Raw genomic sequence first — 18,858 nt, 5'->3', positions numbered from 1 at the left:
TGTTGACCGTGAATCTTTTATTATTTTTTTCGTCGCTCCTCGTAAATTTATTATCCACTTATATTTTCATACACAATATCCCGTAACGATGATATTTTAATTATACCTTTACGGATCGTCGGATATTAAAGTGCTGATCAAACGTCGATAAAACGAGCTTTCAATGTAGCAACACTTCATTCGCTTGAATAATTCGATCGATTAAACATGGACGTAGAAAGTATCGTACGGTGTACCGAATTTATTTTATGGTTTATCAAGACGAATTTCTGTTCCATACGGGAATTCTATAGGAGAAGTTTTATGGTTGATAGGAGAGTGAAATTTGCAGTTTGCAATTAAACTGGCCGGCTCGAACTGTTGATTGGAATTGAATTTAATCTGATATTATTCTAGATTCTGATTTGAATCGGGTTCGATACCGGAATCGAAGCGTTCGACCGGTCGATAGGCTGGGTAATTATGAAAATCAACGCGAGAGACCTCGATCGCAAATATTAGATTCGCGTGATCGACAGGATCCGGCAACGAATCTGATTGGACAGCTCGTATTCACACCTGATGACCTCGGCCCACAACTCGACCACTCGATCGCCAATCGATTCTGCGCACCGTGTGACATTCTATTTTATTAATAATCGTTTTGCTGACGGTCAAATGGAATCAGTGCTCTTAGTTGGGTGCTCGTTCATTTAACACGATTCTGCTAATAACATTTGCTTTCGTTCGTCTCTGGACAATTCATCGTTCGATTCAAATTTAAATAAAAATCATCTGTAAATAAAACTATTTTAACATTTTTATTCTAAAATTGATTGATCTTATTTCTTAAATTCCTACGTAATAATTCAGTCGACAGTTTCCTTTATTTACATAATTATGTTATATCATAAGAATTATTTCTTAATTTTCTAATTAATGATGCTAATAAATTCTTTATTTATATAATTGTATTATAGTAAAACAATTATCATAAGAATTATATATACTATAATAATTATTTCTTAATTTTCTAATCAATAACCTAGCCAATAATTTCTTTATTTATATAACTTCAGTATATTATGACAATTACTTAATTTTCTAATTAACAACTCATCCAATAATTTCGTTATTTACACAATTGTATTACATCGTAACAATTTCAATAATCCAATGAATAAATATAATTTAACAATTTCTGATAAAGTTCCTCTTGTTAATTAGCCGTTCGGTGTTTAATAATTAAGGGAAGATAAATGGAGGAAGAAACCGAAACAGAAGCAGCGTAAAATGATTTATTGGTACCCCGAAGAATAATGGGGCTGTTCCGTGATTTATCAGCGTCAGAGGGAAGTAACTTCGCCGCGGAACAGATCGACTTGGATTTTCTTTTAAATATTCTGTCGAAACTGCTGCGTGCGTGTCGATAGTTGCTCGTAATTATAACGGCAACTGGTGTAACAGGGTTCCCTGGGCGCAGGCGTTGCGCAAACGCATAAATTAGACCAGCTAAATTACCCCCTGCCGAACACGTAGCCTTTTCTTACCGTTTCCCCCGTGCCAGACGTGAAAATTATTTTCACTTCCACGACACTTTCACTGCCTGATCGACACTCGTGTTAACAGAAGCTTGACAATGGTCCTCTTCTGTTGCAGTTTTCGTGTCACTCCTCAACCTCCAGCATGGCTCCTTGTTATGCAGCGCGGGGGAACCTGGCGTGAGTACCGAATCATTTCATTTCAATGGATATTTGTGGAAATTTACATTTTCCAAATGGTAATTGGAAGGCCATTACAATGGAGAGAGCATTTTCTCCTGAGAAATATACACATTAGTTTATGTTGGATATTTCATAGAATTGTAAGCTTTAAAGTTTGAGCTTTCGAATTTTCGGGAAATGGATAAATTATTATCGCTGATTTATTTGGAAACTGTATTTTCTAGTATCGAGTATTCTTATATGTCATTTCTCTGAATAATTTGATTTTTGTAGTTTTCCATACTAAAGTATTCTATAACGAACTATGGATGCATGACCATTATAAATTTGTTTAGCAATTTTGAAACGTTGAGTAAACGTTGTGGCCATTTTTGCATTCTAAAGTATCACTTAAAGTACTTTCTTTTTATTTCTGAAAGTTAATTTGTTTATTTGAAGGAAAGTCAACGAACTTTTTTAATATAATAAAACTAGAGCTACAATTTTTTAATCTATAAATTATGATAACTAGACAGCAGATTTTTATGCAAATTCAAAATTTCAGGAATATAATTAGAAAAACTAATATGGAAAATGATTATTCTTAACAAATATTATAGAGAGCGCTACACCTCCGATATTTTATAGATTTTTTCGTTTCGCGTGAATTCTGTGCAATTTTGCATTTCCAGATTTCCCATAAGTGTATAAAAATCCGCAGTCTAACGATAACATAGCATTTCTAATGTATTATTATCTTTCGGCAAGTATTTGGACTTCGACAACCTGCCGGAGACGAACTTCTCGTGTCAGGGAAAGGTGATCGGTGGATACTACGCTGACGTTGAGGCCGGATGTCAGATGTTCCATGTTTGCACCATCGGTCAGAAAGGTAATTCGACACCTATGATTCCAACAAATTAAAATCGATGGCTGGGTCATGGATAATCCAAATTACTTCCTTTATCAACAACATCCACAATACATCGAATTTTCATCGAAATTTGAAAACTGAAAGGTACCCAAACCACAAATAAATAATATAGTTTCACATATTTCTTTCATTTTCAAAAATAAAGACAAACAAAACCTTTCCTAAAGTAACTATAATGTATACCTAAACAATTTATAGATAATCAAGAATATATTTAAACTAGCAACAGTCTTATTCACCTTTATTTTAAAAAATAAACGGAACATAAATAACCATATTATTTATGAGATGACTAATCAAATCAATAGTGAAATCAAGTTAATAATCAAATTAACAGTATCTTCCACATATACCATCATCGCCAAATAGTGAACAAAACAAAAAATAATTTTTCACAAATGTCCAAGATCTAAATCATAATTTCGATTTCCACCGACACAGCCATCGGTTATAGCAAAGCTACAAAACACTTCAAGTATGTAGATAGAAAGATGAAATGGTCGATTATATAATTTGAAAATGAAAATATTTTCGATACACTGCCATGGAAAATGACGAAAGCAGGCGTTCGATTTCTCGTGACGCGCCGAAGCCAGACACTCTCGGCTTAGGTCAGTAAACGTTCCTCGACGACCGTGACATTCTCTGCGGAGCGATCTCTCGATCGATTACAAAACACGGATCGGCGCTAGCCGGGGCCCCCGGGCGGACCTTTCGATCATTCGATCGAACCGGTCGATTTATCGAGCCGCGGGGCCCCGACACGTGGGCCTTAATTATCGATTCTAATTGTCACGACACCGAGTAAACTTAATCGACAAATCGCCACCGGATACTTGCCACGATCTTCCCTGTAGTAGCACAGAAATATTGGTTAAAGATCTTTTTCAAATATTTAAAGACTATTTCTTTAAGCCACACTTTTTAATATGAATAAGATATTAGATAAAATATATTAATATATAATCATTGTACGTATGTACAAGAAATGCAAAGTGAATGTTCAGAAAATATCAACTAAATATTCGGAGAATATGAAACAGACATTTAAAAAATATAAGGTAGATATTTGAAAAATGTATATTTAATAGTTAAATAATATTTAAATAGTATTAAATACATATTTTTCAAATATCTACCTTATATTTTTAATATTATTATTACTTTACTTTAATATTATTTAAAGTAAATCTACTGTCGGTTCACATTTTACGTATGATTCTTTTTCGGAACAGAAGGAACAAAGAAAGTATACTCGATTCTGCTTTTACTCGAGCTGTTTTGCGTGATCCTGATTTGATTTTCCTATTTTTATATCATTTGGTCGATTTATCGTGAGTTAGTTTTCTTTTGTTACACAGTTTTGGTTTAATATGAATTATTTTATATTTATACATATTGTTCTTCTTTCTTACACGATTCCGGTTTACTACGAATTATTCTTCTATTTACGAGTTATTTGATTTATTAGGGATAAGTTTTCTCTTTCCAAGTGGTACGGATTTAACACGAATTATTGTTTTTACCCAATCTTCTCGATTAAAATTCGAATTCTAAATTTCTTATCTTTTTGCAAAGTTTAGTTTCACTTAACACAATCACCAAACTCTAACATGAATTTTGATACGGATTATCGTATCATTTTGCTGATTTCCCAGACCTAGCACCAATCATCATCCTTCTATAGATACAACGTTTCAACAATATTTATTGCGAATTTTTATTGCGAAAAAGCAGAATTGAGTGTATTTGATTCTATGTACACTAATATAGATCATACGTATTACGAAAGCCTGGTATTTGAACGTTTTTATCCGCGACAGATATTTATCGATTTCGATTCATAAATCATTAACAGGTTGGTTCTTGCTCGTGACTTTTGGCCGATGGCATTTATTCCGTGGTTGCAAAAAAGTTTTATTAAGTGGACGAATTAATTGAAAGAGCAAGGGAGTTCTTAATTTATTTAGAAACGGCCTGTGTAATTGAATTAATCAATTAGTCAGCGGTTCGGCTACCAGTTCGAGAGTTTTACGACTAGCTGGAATATGGTAGCGTTCCTCGACATCTGGTGGCGGTTATGGTAAGGCGTATGCATAAATGCAGACCGTGGTTGGCGTGTTTAAACGGAAGGCCTGAAGGAATCAGATTTATTAGAATGCAATTGAATTCATTAATTTGTTTCTCAAATTGTTGACGATAAATATAGAGAGTACTGAGTTACTGTAGAAGAATGAACGACGAACGCAGAGATCGATGTTTAGTTTTTGGAAATTTATTTATTGTTGCTTCTTTTATACTAACAATAATTATTACACTGTTAAGTGAAAATGATTGTTTGTTTTATTGTAAAAGATTAGATGATCAACGCAGAGATTGATGTTTATTTTTTGAAAATTCATTAATTGTTGCTTCTTTTATACTGACAATAATTATTATACTGACAAGAGGAAATTATTGTTTGTTTTATTGTAAAAGAGTAGATGATGAAGGTTGGAAATTTGTTTGTTCTGCTTTCTTCTATGCTAGCAATAATCATTCCATTGTCAAGGGGAGATTATTGTTTGTGTAATGATTGAGTAAAGTAGCTATGAAGTGTTTAGATGATTCGTGAACGTTTACCCTGAAGAGCATCCCCGAATAATGACCCTGTCCTTCACCATGAGACTTGGTTTCAGACGAGATTATGGACATAAAGTTCCTCTGTCTGAACGGAACCGTCTTCGATCAGGAAACCAGGGTCTGCGAAAGAGTGGACGAGGTCGATTGCAGCAAGAGCGAGAGATTCTACAACTTGAACTTGGAGCTTTATGGCAACAACGCTGTCACCTTAAGGTGAGACGATTTTTCCCCAAATTTTTCTTTTGATCCATTAAAAAATCACTTTGCAGTGAGCTGAATTAGAAGCTTAATATTTTAACAATTAATTTTCTTGGCTAAAGAATATTTAATCTATATTAAACTTAACTAAAATATTCTTTTTCGAGGAAATTAAATATATAACAATTTTATTAATGAGATACTTTTCTCAAATTTTTCTTCAATTAATTAAAAGATCATTTTGGAGTGGGCTACATTAGAAGCTTAATACTTCAATAATCAATTTTCCTAGCTAAAGAATATTTAATCTGTATCAAACTTAACTAAAATATTTTTTTCAGAGAAAATTGAATAATTAAAAATGTCACTGATGATAAATTTATTCTTCAAAGAGACTCTACTTTTGTGTCTATGAATGAGCATGTTCCTTCTCCTCTGAATAATTACAGAAGTTTTATAATTACCTATACTATATTATAAATGAGGTCAGGCAGTAGAATAGCCGCAGTGATTTGGGTCAGACATTAAAACACTCTCAGTATAGGCCATAACTGGATAATGGGGTCAGTAATGTCCTTGCACTAAATTAGACCGTTCGATAACTTACTAAAAGTATTCTCTGCCAAACTTCAACCCTTGCCTTGACCTTGAAACTATAAACAATCTTATATTGTCTTCACATTCATCAATCAAATCGTACTTCATCAAAAAACAGTATTTTTAATAATGGTGTGTTTTCATTGTTTTTTAGCATCGTTAAAAATTCTTTAACATTCTTAAAATTTAACATTCTTTAAAACATTCGGATTGATTGTTGATATCGGGGGATATATTGGGGAATTTTTTCCTATTTTTGAATTGAACATTTTGGGCAGGGAAAATAGAAATTAGAATGAAAACACACCCTTATTAAAAATACTAATTTCCCTGTTTCTATTTTCCCTGCCCAAGATGTTCAATCCAAAATTACGAAAAAATTCCCCAATCTATCCCCCAGTATCAACAATCAACTCGAATTTTTTCCGAACGTTTCTCCGGCTTAAACCACAGAAACAGGAGGCTTGACAATCCGAAGCCTGCCGCTACCCTCTCAGGTAACATAGAAAGTTGAAACGTGCCATACAATGTTCCTTCTCAACAAACTATCAAGTTATCCAACAATCCTATGCAATCGATCACTACCTCCTTCTAATAATACCACCGATGATAAATATTCCCCGCAATCAGGTCGATCTCAATAGCGCTTTAATGAAGAATTAAATAAACATCCGTTCCGAGGCACATTCTCCCAGGCCGGCGTTCCCATCCACCCGATACCGGTCATCGAAACGAGTCCACGCTCGCAATCAGTATTTTCCGGCGTCGGTCCTGACGCACGTAACACTAGTCACCGCGACCAGGAATTTATATACACACGCATACGTGATCGCGGTGAAATGATCATTACGACTTGTAGATTGGTCGCTCCACCTGTCACACGCAATGTTTATCTGCGACTGTCTGGGCGTTCACCTCGGGGTTTCGTAAGGACCAGCGATCCACATACCAGTCCGGCTTTCGTGCTGGGCTCGCGTGATCGAGGATCGATAGAGGCGTGTACGGGGCGGTTGCGTGCGACACCGATTTTCGATCGATGACTTTTGCAGTTTTCTCCTGTCTGGTCTCGCCTGTCAGCCGAATTACACGGCTCACCGGTGCTACTTTGTTAGCAGTGCACGCGCGAAGTGCGGCTCTGAGATGGCAGGCTACCCTCGAGCGATCAGGACCGAGCGGCAAGACGACTCTTCCACTCGCCGCGGTCTCAGTCTTCGACGCTTGCTCGGTGGTGGTCGCGTGATGGTAACAAAGGACGACAGTAAGACTAAATGCGAGTGAAATGTAACGATGGAGATCAAAGTCCATAGTGCCAACTTCTCTACAGTGCGTTACTGACGTGAACATGGCCTGTGGCTTAACCCTTTCGCTACGGCGGGCTTCGCTTTGAAGTTCCTTGTGTAGAACGGAACGCTGTAGCAAGTGAGAACATTAACTTGCCCTATAATGTCAGACTCTGGTGAAGATTTCAAGTGGCATTGAACAAATATTATTTAATTTGAATAGAAATTACATATTCCTCTGTTATCAATGATTATTAGAGCACACGATGATATAGAAAAACAATTTACAAAGAAATCAAAAACGCGGTTGTGACATTGCTTTTAGAAGCAAAGTGATTTGTGTTTATAATAATGTGTTTATCATTTCTCCATCAATGTATTTTTGTTATTGTTTATATTGTCTTAACTTTTGGCTGCATTTTTGTGGTCGGTGACTATAGTCACCCGTAGTAGCGGGAGGGTTGAAAGTGAAGAGGGGCAAGGGGAGACGTCCACTTGCGCCGCTTGGTCCGATAGTAATGGCGGAATCAGTTTCGTCGCGTCTTTCTTAACACGTTCCGTGCCACGGAAACTTCGGTTATATTTTGCTTATGAACTGTACTGATTTTTTCAATAAAATAATAAGTTATATTCAAGTTTCTGGTCATTTTTATATATTTTGATATTGTTTCTTTGTTTTCACTGCTTTGTAACGTATACCGCCGACTGTGACCATATATTCATTAAAAATATTTTCGTGTTAATGGCCTAGCTGCGAGCTAAAATGGAGCGGCCGAATCTCCTTGCTCCTCTTCACTTTTGAACCATAAGCCGGCTGGGTTCGCGTCAGTAATGTAACTCCGTCAGTCAGTCTTGCTTCCGTCCTTTATTATCGCCAATGATAACCATGCATCGAAGACAGAGAAGATTCAGACATTGTGAGTGGAAGAGTCTTGCCGCATTGTCCTGATCGGTTGAGGGTAGCCTGCTATCTCGTCAGAGCAGCATTGCACCGTGAGAGATGCAGGAAAGTGCACTCGAGTGCCAATTCAGTTGGCCCCAGCTGCTTAGGCCAGTCGAACAGCTGTCAGAATAGTTAGTTTCGACGTGGAAGATTGATTGACCACTGTGTTCGCAGTTTGCACGAGAACAGCGAGGATGACATCGACCCCCTAGACGCCATAGATGATCATCAGCAGCGCACCACGTCAGCGAGACCTTCGACAACGTCTACAACGACTTCCACTACCTCCAAGCCCAACAAACCGTCGACGACTCCATCTTCGAGCACTTTCTCCCACCCGACAGGTTACCCTCAGCACTTCCAGCCCCAGCCGCCGTTCCCCCAGGTGCACACCAGTCAGTCTAAATCCCTGTACGACGACAAGAACGGCGGATACCATCATCAGTACATTTTCCACAATGGCGAGAGGAATAACAACCAGCAGGCTACTTCTTACCAGTTGTTCAGCAACCAAGGAGTTAGCTCTACGACTGTCCAGCCACCCCAGGTCCACCAGATCAGGTTCAGCTCGACGTCCAGCCCGCAGATTATACACAACGAGCCTTCGACAGTGTCTCCGTTATTCCATGCGACGTCCTCTACTATACAGACGCTTTTGAGTAATAATGGGAACAGTCCGGCTTTGATTAATCCTATATTCCACAATCATGGGATTTCCAGCACTACGGAGCAGTTCACGCTGCATAATAACAACCCTAGGGAGACTTCTGAGTACCGCGAGGCCGGGGAACAGAATATAAGGCCTCTGGAAGCTGTTCAGTCGACCAGTAAAGGAAAGGTAATTCGTTTAGGTTGTCTCGTGTCAGATAATAGTACTCAAACCTTAGCTAACCTTCAAACAGTTCACAACACGTTAGATTAACCCTTTGCCCTTGAGAGGTGACTCTCATTCACAACTTGATTTCATACAATAAAACTAAAATTTGATATCTAATATTATACTTTGTATAGTGCGTCAATTTTGAGAAATATTGAAATAAAATAGCGTTGTTCCTCAATGTACGTGTGATTTCTCTTCGAGTTAGTTTTACAAAATATCTTTTTAAATACTTTTGGTAACTTCCGAGTGCAAAGGGTTAGAAATGTTTGCCTCTGGTTCTCTGAAGCTGCACTTAAGACAAACTCAGACAAACTCAAACTCAAAGCTTCAAACAGTCTTCAAACAATCTCCACTTGTTCCAGGTCTCGAAGCTGACAATTTCACCGGTGCCAACTCCCTCAGAGCCACCTCGACTAGTCCAAACGAAGACCAGCCAGAGCTCCCAGCAGCAAAGAATCACAGGAAACTTCCTGCCAACCCCGTCCACTGATGAAACGACAGTTAGATCTTTCTACCCAACGCTGAGAAGTGCAACGAAGTCAACGCAGTCTTCACAGTCCACCAGTGAGCAAGTCACACAGCACATCCACGTGTTGCCACCTGTGCCAATACCCCAGCTCAAACCCCATCAAATCACTATCAACCTGCCACCGCCAGACATTCAGCGAATCGTGCAGAACCCATCGCCTTTGCTACCATCCCAGTCCAGAGTGATAGTCACTGCTAAAGCCAGCGTCAGCGATGAGTCAGGCAGACCCCTGAACACTACACAGTTGGTCACTCTGCCTCTGCCAACAATTCCAGCTAGCTACGACGACTACAAGGAAGGGGATGAATCCTTCGATCCATTTTACAGGGATGTCCCTAAGATTCGTAATGCTAGACGTGTCGGCGTCAGCAGGACTTCGCTGAGACTCAAGAGGTCCGTGGGCCAGACGAAGAATTCCATGGTCTCCTTCGTCTATGGAGGCGACAGGCCCAAGAGACAAGAAGTCCAAGTGGTAGACATCAGTGATAAGAAGAAAGTTGCTGTGGATGACGGGCCTAAGGACTTCACAGCCATCAAAGAGAGTCTGATGAAGTTCAGGGACATCCTCTTCGGGACTGAGTTCAACGAGGACAGCATTCGCAGTGTTTTTGGAGCTAGCAATCTCCAGGGAGCTAAACCTAACAGAAAACCTAGAGCCAAGGTGAGTTTGGAGGACTTGGAGCCAAAGGCTTCGAAGAATTTCAAAGCTAGAGAATATGATGACAGTGAATACGACACGGAGAATAAAGACGATAGAGCTGACGATGAGGAGTACTTCGATGGTGAACCTGTGAAGCTGGATACGAAGGAGTCCGATGCTGAAGAGTACATTGATGTTAAGGACTATAAGGACGATGAGTCAGATGTGAAAGATTCTGGTTCAGATGAGGTAAAAGGTGACGAAGATGATCCTAGCGGCTCTAAGGAAGAAGAAAATAAGGAAGACTCTTCGAAAGAGGTAGATGATGGTGAAGCAAAACGTGCTGAAGAAAAACGTGTCCTAGATATTGTGATTCTTGATCCAAACGAGTATCTGAAGACGAAATCCTCCGACATGGACGGCGTCACTGAAGAGGAAGCTATGTCAACTGATGTCCCTATACTTTCCACGACAGAGCAGACTACTGAACCTATACTGTCTACTGACATCGACTCAGCAAAGAAGCAAGATGCTAAAGATGCAACAGAACAGACTGGCACCACGAAAACTGCTAGATACTCTTCAAAGTTTGCTCAAAGGGATTCTACTAAGGAAGATGTTAAGCCTGACAGTCCAAAAAGTAGCAAACAGCCTAAGAAGATAGATGACAAGGAAAAAGAAGGACCAACCGAAGAAAAAGCACAAAAATCTAAAGAAGAACTGAAACCTAATGCCAAGAGGAAAAGTTCTAGGATCAGATCATCCTCGGGGAAGATATCTGCAAGGAAAAAGGACCTGAAGAATGAAGAAAGTAAACTGCAAAACGATGAGGCTGCAGAGCCAGTTGACGACGAAGTTGTTGAAGAAAAGGTAATCGCCACGACTCCAGTCATAGATTCTGAGATTGAACAAATTGACAAGCACATTTTCGACGAGCCAGAGTCGATGACTTCCAAAGAAGTGGACACTAGGGCTGTAGGACATCGCACAGGCTATGGGAAAAGTCATCAAGGTGGAAAGGATGAAAAGATAGGAAAGGATGATCGTAAAGATGCGAACGAGTACGAGGTTCTAGACAAGCATGTGGAGAATCTGATGAAAGAGGAGGAACGTGAAGAAGTGAAGGCACAGGAAGAGTCCACAACTCCTTTGTTGAAAGATGAAGAGGAGCACGATGCAAAGTTAGGTTCTGTTGAGATGAAGGAGAACCTTTCGATAGAGGAGAAAACTTACTACGAAGAAGAAACTTCCATGGAGGGTATAGAGGATGAATCTAGCACTGACGTCAGTCATGAGGATGACGAAGAGACACCTAAAGTCAAAAGCTCTAGGCGAGGGAAGAGCATGAAGTTCGAGACGTCGTCTAGAGAAGTCATCACTCACAGACAGGACAAGAGCAGGAAGTTCTCAAAGGGGGAGCAAGAAGAAAAGGATTCACAGGAGTACTCGACGATCAAAAGTGAAGAGATCACTTCCCAGGAAGTATCCTCTGAGTATCATGATTCTACAGAAGCATTCTATGATAGCCACGAAGAGAACGATTATAAAGACCCTAAAGATCATGAAGACCCAAGCTCCTCTGAGAACAATTCAAAAGACACTGAGACTTCTAGGGAAGAGACTGTCGAAGAGAACGACGAGGAAGCTAACGATCAGGAGGATAGTACCGAGGGGATCTTGAAATTCACAGATGAGCTGCCTAAGGAGAAGAAAGAGGACTTGTCAGAGAGCAAGAAGTCTTCAGAGTCTGTTGAGAATAGTGCCCATGACTATGTAGATGACAATTATGAGCCTGACAATTATAAGGAGCGCGAGGATTCGAATTCCAAGGACGATAAAAAGCAAAAGAAGGTTAAGGATAAAAAGATAGAAGATAAAGTAGCTAATGATAATGAAAAAGGCGAAGAAACTGACGGTTACAAGGAGCGTGAGGATTCTAATCTCAATGATGATAAAAAGAAGAAGAAGGTTAAAGACAAGAAAGTAGAAGATAAAGCAGCTAACGATAATGAAGAGGGCAAAGAAGCTGATGCGTACAAGGAGCGTGAGGATTCTAATCTCAATGATGATAAAAAGAAGAAGAAGGTTAAGGACAAGAAGGTAGAAGATAAGGCAGCTAACGATAATGAAGAGGGCGAAGAGCCTGAGGATTACATGGAGGATAAGGATTCCAATCTTCATGATGATAAAAAGAAGAAGAAGGTTAAGGACAAGAAGGTAGAGGATAAGGCAGCTAACGATAATGAAGAGGGCAAAGAACCTGAGGATTACATGGAGGATAAGGATTCCAATCTGAATGATGATAAAAAGAAGAAGAAGGTTAAGGACAAGAAAGTAGAAGATGAGGCAGGTAACGATAAGGAAGAGGGCAAGGAACCTGAGGATCACATAGAGCATGAGGACTCTAAACTCAGCGACGACAAAGGGCACAAAAAGGTTAAGGACGTGAAAATAGAGGATGAGGTAGCTAACGATAATGAAGAAGGCAAAGCAGACAAAGTAGACTTTACAACCGCCATGATAGACACTGAAACTGAGAGAACAGAAGAGAACACTGAGAAATCTGACGATGACGCCCACTTGTCGCAAACGACAACGTCCACAACAACAACAACTACTACAACAACGACTACCACTACTACAACTGTTAGACCAACACCTCCAAAACTGTTCAAGCCAGTCTCAGCCAGAAAGACCTACGCGTACATTCCTCCTACGACGACCCCTAACCCCGTCGTCATCAAACCTAGGATCAGTCTGCTGAATCCCAAGCCAGCAAAGCCGCCCAAGTCTTACAACGAGCTAGCACCCAAGCCTGTCATCAGGAAATTCCCCTTATTAGCCAGGAAATCAGTCACCACAGTTCCTACGATTACGATGAAGGAAATGGATTCAACTGAAGTGCCAACGACCATGACAGAAACACCAGTGACTGAAGCTGTCAGCACCACCGAGGCTGGCAAGAGCGAAGAGAATGTGTTGGAGGGGAAATTGGACAAGGACCAGAGTAAGGATGAAGGTAAAGACCAGGAGAAACACCAGGATAAAGATGAAGCTAAGGACCAAAACAAGAACCAGGCTAATGAAGCCAAAAGTCCTAACGTATCCGTCGAACCAATGCAAAGAGATCAAATTCCCAGCAGAAACAATGGCGACCAAGATTCCAGTCCCTCCGAGCAGAAGTCCCCAACCAACGTGAAGAAAGAGGACAAAGAGGACGCAGAGCATACAACCATCATCCCTGAGACCTTCACACCCTACCCAGTAACCAGACTATCGACCCTAGCATCCACGATCCAAGAAACTCTAAAGGAAATCGAGTCGACCACCGAAATACCAACGACACCGAAGAGCTACTCGTTCATCGAAGTGGAGATCCTCAGCACGACAGTTCCTCCGGTAGCTACCATACCCAGCGAGCCTGATCACGTAGGAACGACTACCATCAACACACCAGAGGAAGCTTCGACAGAATCCACCAAGACTCTACAGGATTCTACGACGATGTCCTTTATCGCTGAGACCTCTACCCAGCCTACTCCTGAAGCTGTTAAGAGCTCCGTCAAAGAACCCGACGAACTGGTGGCAGCGACCATCAGGTCTTCCAGTCGGAAGGCAGCGAACCTGAGAAAGGAAGACGGCTTCAACTGCTTGGAGAAGGAGATGTACCGTTTCTACGGTGATAACAGAGACTGCAGGCTGTTCCACTATTGCTCTCCTGGCTTCACCTCGAGGCAGGTCCTCGACTTCCGGTTCGTCTGCGAGGAGGGCACCGTGTTCGACGAGGGTAGCCAGAGCTGCAGACACGACGTCCGGAACAGAATGTGCCCGAACAGGAAATGGTAACGCTCCTAAGCGCTCTTCGTGGCTGGCCAGCTGTTGATTTTGGTAACTGGTGAATCCGTGGACTCCCCTAGTGTATATTTATATATTGTTAATGGGCAGGGCCCGTAGCGGTCCCATCCTTTCCTGAATATTGCCATAACCTTGTACATGATGATGGATTCGCACTTATTGAAGTTAACGATCGGGCTCCTTGGACCACGGAGAGCCGAAGAAAGGACACTAAAGAGGATTCGATGTCTCGGTAGGCTGTCCCGCTGGATCAGGATTACGTCGATGACGTGGTTAGATGTAAAAGGCAACGTTAATCCCTTGACCTATGATTTATTTCTTAGCTATGATCGATGCGACTACTGTGTCGTTAATACGTTGCGTGCCGCGCGATTTTGACAAGAAAAGTATGTGAAATGAAAATAATGGAATATCAAATTATGTAATCGAATTGCGTTATTATTATTATTCTTATACACTGCAGTAGGTAGTTTTACTTGTAATATAGAAAAGTTTTCAAATAATCATCGTTTAATCGAATAAATTGTAGTAATTCGATTTGGTTGGCGTCACCGGTGAGCTCCATGGCACCCAACGTGTTAATAACTTATTAAGAAAAATCACGATTCACGCTTATTCAGAGCAATATTTAATTTATATTTAAGAAATATAAATAACACTTAGATTTTCAAAATTCAATTTCCGCCACGAGTCTGACACTATATTGTAGGTGAAGGGGTCGAGAACGAAGGTTGCAATTGTTCAAAGACGAAATAGAAAATTTAATTTACCGTCTTTATTCTGTTGGATAGAATTTTTCGAATTACCGTAAAGAGGAGAGTTATGTTACTGTACTGTTTGTAGAGTTATGTTCATTTAGAGGATTCTATTTATTAGGACATTGCTCGACATGGTCCTGTTAACAACTGATCAACAACACAGTTGATTGTTTTACAGCTTCTGTTTTATTTTATACATTCTAAATTTTATACGAACAGCCAGACACCTGCCGAGACTCGCAACGAATTCTAGGGTTAAAGTTCGAATTCGTCGTAATTTATGTGTAACAAAAAGTAACTAGCAACTGTCAGGCGAGGATATTCGCCGCGAGAAACGGTCGCGCGAACCATTGGGCGACGAACCAGTCGCTTCAGCAACATAGGATCCTGCATTGCTCAAACGTCCGCGTTCCAGCGCGGAACACTCGATTCGGCGGGATCGGGTCCGTCGGCTTGATGCAACTGCACAAATTGTACATTTAGGTTTACATCGATGTAGGTTTAACGAGTGTGTACAGCGACAGGGCGCACGAGTCGAGGAGAAACGCGGACGGACTCGCTAAATACTCGATATTTGTCCCCCGTAGCCCACGATCGTGCTTTTGACACTGGAACTACCGAACAGCTCGAAACAGCCCATTATTGACTTCCTCTTTTTGCGATCATTGAAAAGATAACAGAAGTTTCTAGAAGAAATCACCAGAGAAATTGATTTAGCAACACGCGAACCGAATTGCGAATCAATCGAAGTCTCGATAGTTGCACTTTTCAAGTTTCCGCAGAGAAATTTCGGAAAGTCGGCCTGACTGCTAGGTAGTTCTAGTGTTGATCGATCGGATCTTCATGATTTCCTGGCGACCGCTCTAATCATTCCTACCATTTAGTTGATAGGCTTGTTGCGCCGGCGGGATCAGAGACAGTCGACTTTTATCGGGAAATTAAGACACCGATCGATGGTTATCGTTTAGATACGGAGAATTGCGTTTGTTGCTTTCGGGAAATTGATAGAAACGGACCTGGCTGCTTTCTGATCTCACCGGTTCAATTGTTTCGCGGAAAATCGATGCGACACTGAGTCGAGAATCTTTTAGACGTGTGTATCGTTCGCTCGCCATCGACCTCGCGAGGCTAATTTGTCCAATATCCTTGCAGACGCCCATTTTCCGGAATTCTGTTTGTACCGCAGTCGAGTTTCATGGAACAGATTCTACGCGTAGAACGAACTGCATCGAAGAAGTCGTTTCTCTCGAGAGGAAATGTTCTTTTCGACGACACGTTATTCGAAAATGGAAAATGTGCATGTCCAAGCGTTTATTTTCACAATTATAAACGAATCATTGTCGAGAAGCAAGGCTTTTGGGAGCCTGGGTCAAAGTGACCCGGCCACCGCCGAACAGGGGTTGGAGACAGGCTCCGCCATGACGGTAGCACGTGATCTATCTGTATCAGTGGTTCTCAACTGTTTCAATTAACACTTCAAAATGATACAGCACAGATTTCCTTAAAGTTCCTTTGAGTAATATTAAACAGTCTATAAAACAGAACGATAATTTATTATAAAGACAAACAACATTCCAAAACGTTGATAAATTGAGAGCCACAGAGTATAAATTATGTTAGTGTTACAGAAATAGAGGAATCCGAATTTACGAAATGATTTTTGTCACACGCCATGTTGTCGCGGGGCGTGTCTCCAAGATGGACGACGGATCAAACGGATGGACGCACTTGAATATATTTTTACATGTGAACTTATTCCGCTGCGTTTAGTGATTCTTACGTAGATAATGTGATAAGTGATAGATATTATCGATCGCTCGCGTGTAACCTCGGTCGTCCCTGTAAATATCTATGTGTATCCCTATCCTCGAACGATTTCGCACGCATGTTCACAGATCGTCTAATTTGTAAGGGCCTGTACTGTGTTAATAATAATTGTGTACCACGTGCAATTCCTCTGGTTCTCTCTTCGCAATCTCCAATCTTCCGGATTTTATTTATTTTAGATTTTTGTAATTGTATCCCCTCTCCCCGAACCCTCCCCCCAGCCCCGCATCCAACATTTTTCTATATTTATATAACGATTGTTTGGAGAACTGTGCTTGGAATTTGTTTCTAACGTAACACAGTGCTGCGGGATGGAACAAGAAACATAACAAAAGAAGGATACATTGAGAGGCGTAAGAAATTCGTGTGAAATTCGCCTTCAAGTGAGTTACACGTGTGCAGAACGCATGCGTAAGTAACTTCATTAACGCGACAACTCTTTGTTCTTTTTTGCTCGACCACTTGATCCTGCAGCACTGAATAATATTTCTAAGAAGGATATAGATCATCGGCGGATATCGTTTAAGCCAATAATGTATAGGTATGCAAAATGCAGTGACAAGGAGGTAATTCATTACGGAGAAATAAACGAACGAAATTGACTAATTGTTGTCTTATTAAACACCATCCATTCTGACCGATGCATAACGAGCAGATTTAATGTAGATTATTCAATATTCCACGTCGGACGAATCCTTATTACAACGGAATAAAGTTTATTTAATATAAACGTTCTTTGATACTTTAACGGAGTCCCATTATTTATAATTAATTACACTTTGCATGAGGAAACAGCTGAGAAGCTAACCACTCGAATAAAGCTATTCTTACAAAAAGAACGGAATTTATTTATTGTACAAATCATCTAGCCTGACTTAATTAACGGTATCACCAGATTACTCCTTACGCTCTATATTTAATTTCCAATTAATAACCAATCAAGAATCTTACACGAGCCATCAGCTTTAACGTTCGACAAGCAATGATCATACGAAATATCTTAAATAAAGCTTATTTAATTGCTTCACTACAATTGAATGATTATTTAACAAATTCTATCAAAAGAAGTAAATATTTAAAAACATAAATTTCATTTTAATTATGTATATAGTATAATAATTACATATTTAACTATCAAAACTGAGGTCTTATCAAACACTCATTCAATAGCGATTTTCAATCAGTTCCTCTTTCGCTCTGCAATTCGGAATAGCATGATAATTATCTATGTTTACTCAGCTTCAATTTAAGTCATCGAACGTCAAAATCGCCCCATAGGAAGCTATAGAACAATTAATCTAAAGATCGTCGTCAATGGCCATCCACGTAATGAGTAAGACAAGGATAGCGAATTTTGCCGGCAAGCGATAGTATCGCCATCTAGCGGTTGGTCATTTTGAAAGCTTTCCCCTATCCCTGCAATGTGTAAGACAAGGACAGCGCTAGTGTGCGACAAGGACAGAGATAGAACTGTCGACGCGACCTCCTTTGAAAAAGCATCTCATCAGTCCCTGGTACCTACTCGTGAAGCATGATGACTAAGGAAGTATTAGTAAGAACAGAACTAACTGTGGCGCCGTCTAGTGGTGTAAACTAGATACTAATTGGCTAATAGCTTGGGCGTTTCATTGTAGATGGCGCTGACTCAGCGGGAAATTGTCGAATTTGAAATTAAAGAAACGTCAATAGATACTATAAATACACGTACTATTATAAAAGCTCAATACTGTATTACTTAGTAATTAGAAAATGTACAATAGACCCTTAGCTATTACCCTATGTCAATTTTAATAAGATTACCTTTTACATTAATTATTTGTTAATGATTCTTTAAAAGGTTGTTCCAGATAATTTTTTTTACACGAACGCAATATGTCATTAATTTGCAGTTACTTTACAAACAGTTAATAAACATTTGTATTTGATAGAATTAAAGTAGACTCTTAACGAATATCTAATTAGAGTTATTATTACCCTCGAAGTGAAAGTAATGAGTTGTTAAGAATTTTCAATGATGAACGAAGGTAGTATTCATAACTGCATTAGGAAACAAAGAAAACATAATTACTCGATGATTATACATTATGAATTTATTCTGAGCATATGTGAATGT

At 39.9% G+C, this 18,858-nt stretch overlaps 1 protein-coding gene across 4 annotated transcripts in view; it reads left to right on the top strand.

Moving 5' to 3' along the window:
- LOC116426060 (uncharacterized) overlaps positions 1–17,347 on the top strand; it is an 85,045-nt gene extending 67,698 nt beyond the window's left edge. For 3 of the 4 annotated variants that reach the window (XM_076365196.1, XM_076365197.1, XM_031974521.2), the window contains 5 exons: positions 1,639–1,700; positions 2,451–2,574; positions 5,295–5,451; positions 8,431–9,094; positions 9,499–17,347. In XM_076365196.1, the coding sequence (XP_076221311.1) occupies positions 1,639–1,700; positions 2,451–2,574; positions 5,295–5,451; positions 8,431–9,094; positions 9,499–14,151 (5,660 nt within the window). In that variant the 3' untranslated portion in view covers positions 14,152–17,347. Of the gene's footprint in view, positions 1–680; positions 777–1,638; positions 1,701–2,450; positions 2,575–5,294; positions 5,452–8,430; positions 9,095–9,498 lie in introns of those variants that run through there. The other variant, XM_031974522.2, reaches the window with a different exon arrangement.
- The last annotated feature ends 1,511 nt before the right edge of the window (positions 17,348–18,858 follow it).

This window comes from Nomia melanderi, chromosome 2 (genome assembly GCF_051020985.1).
Source record: "Nomia melanderi isolate GNS246 chromosome 2, iyNomMela1, whole genome shotgun sequence".
NCBI lineage: Eukaryota > Metazoa > Arthropoda > Insecta > Hymenoptera > Halictidae > Nomia > Nomia melanderi.
The sequence above is the reverse complement of the archived record's forward strand: the minus strand, read 5'-3'. Positions and strand labels throughout refer to the sequence as shown.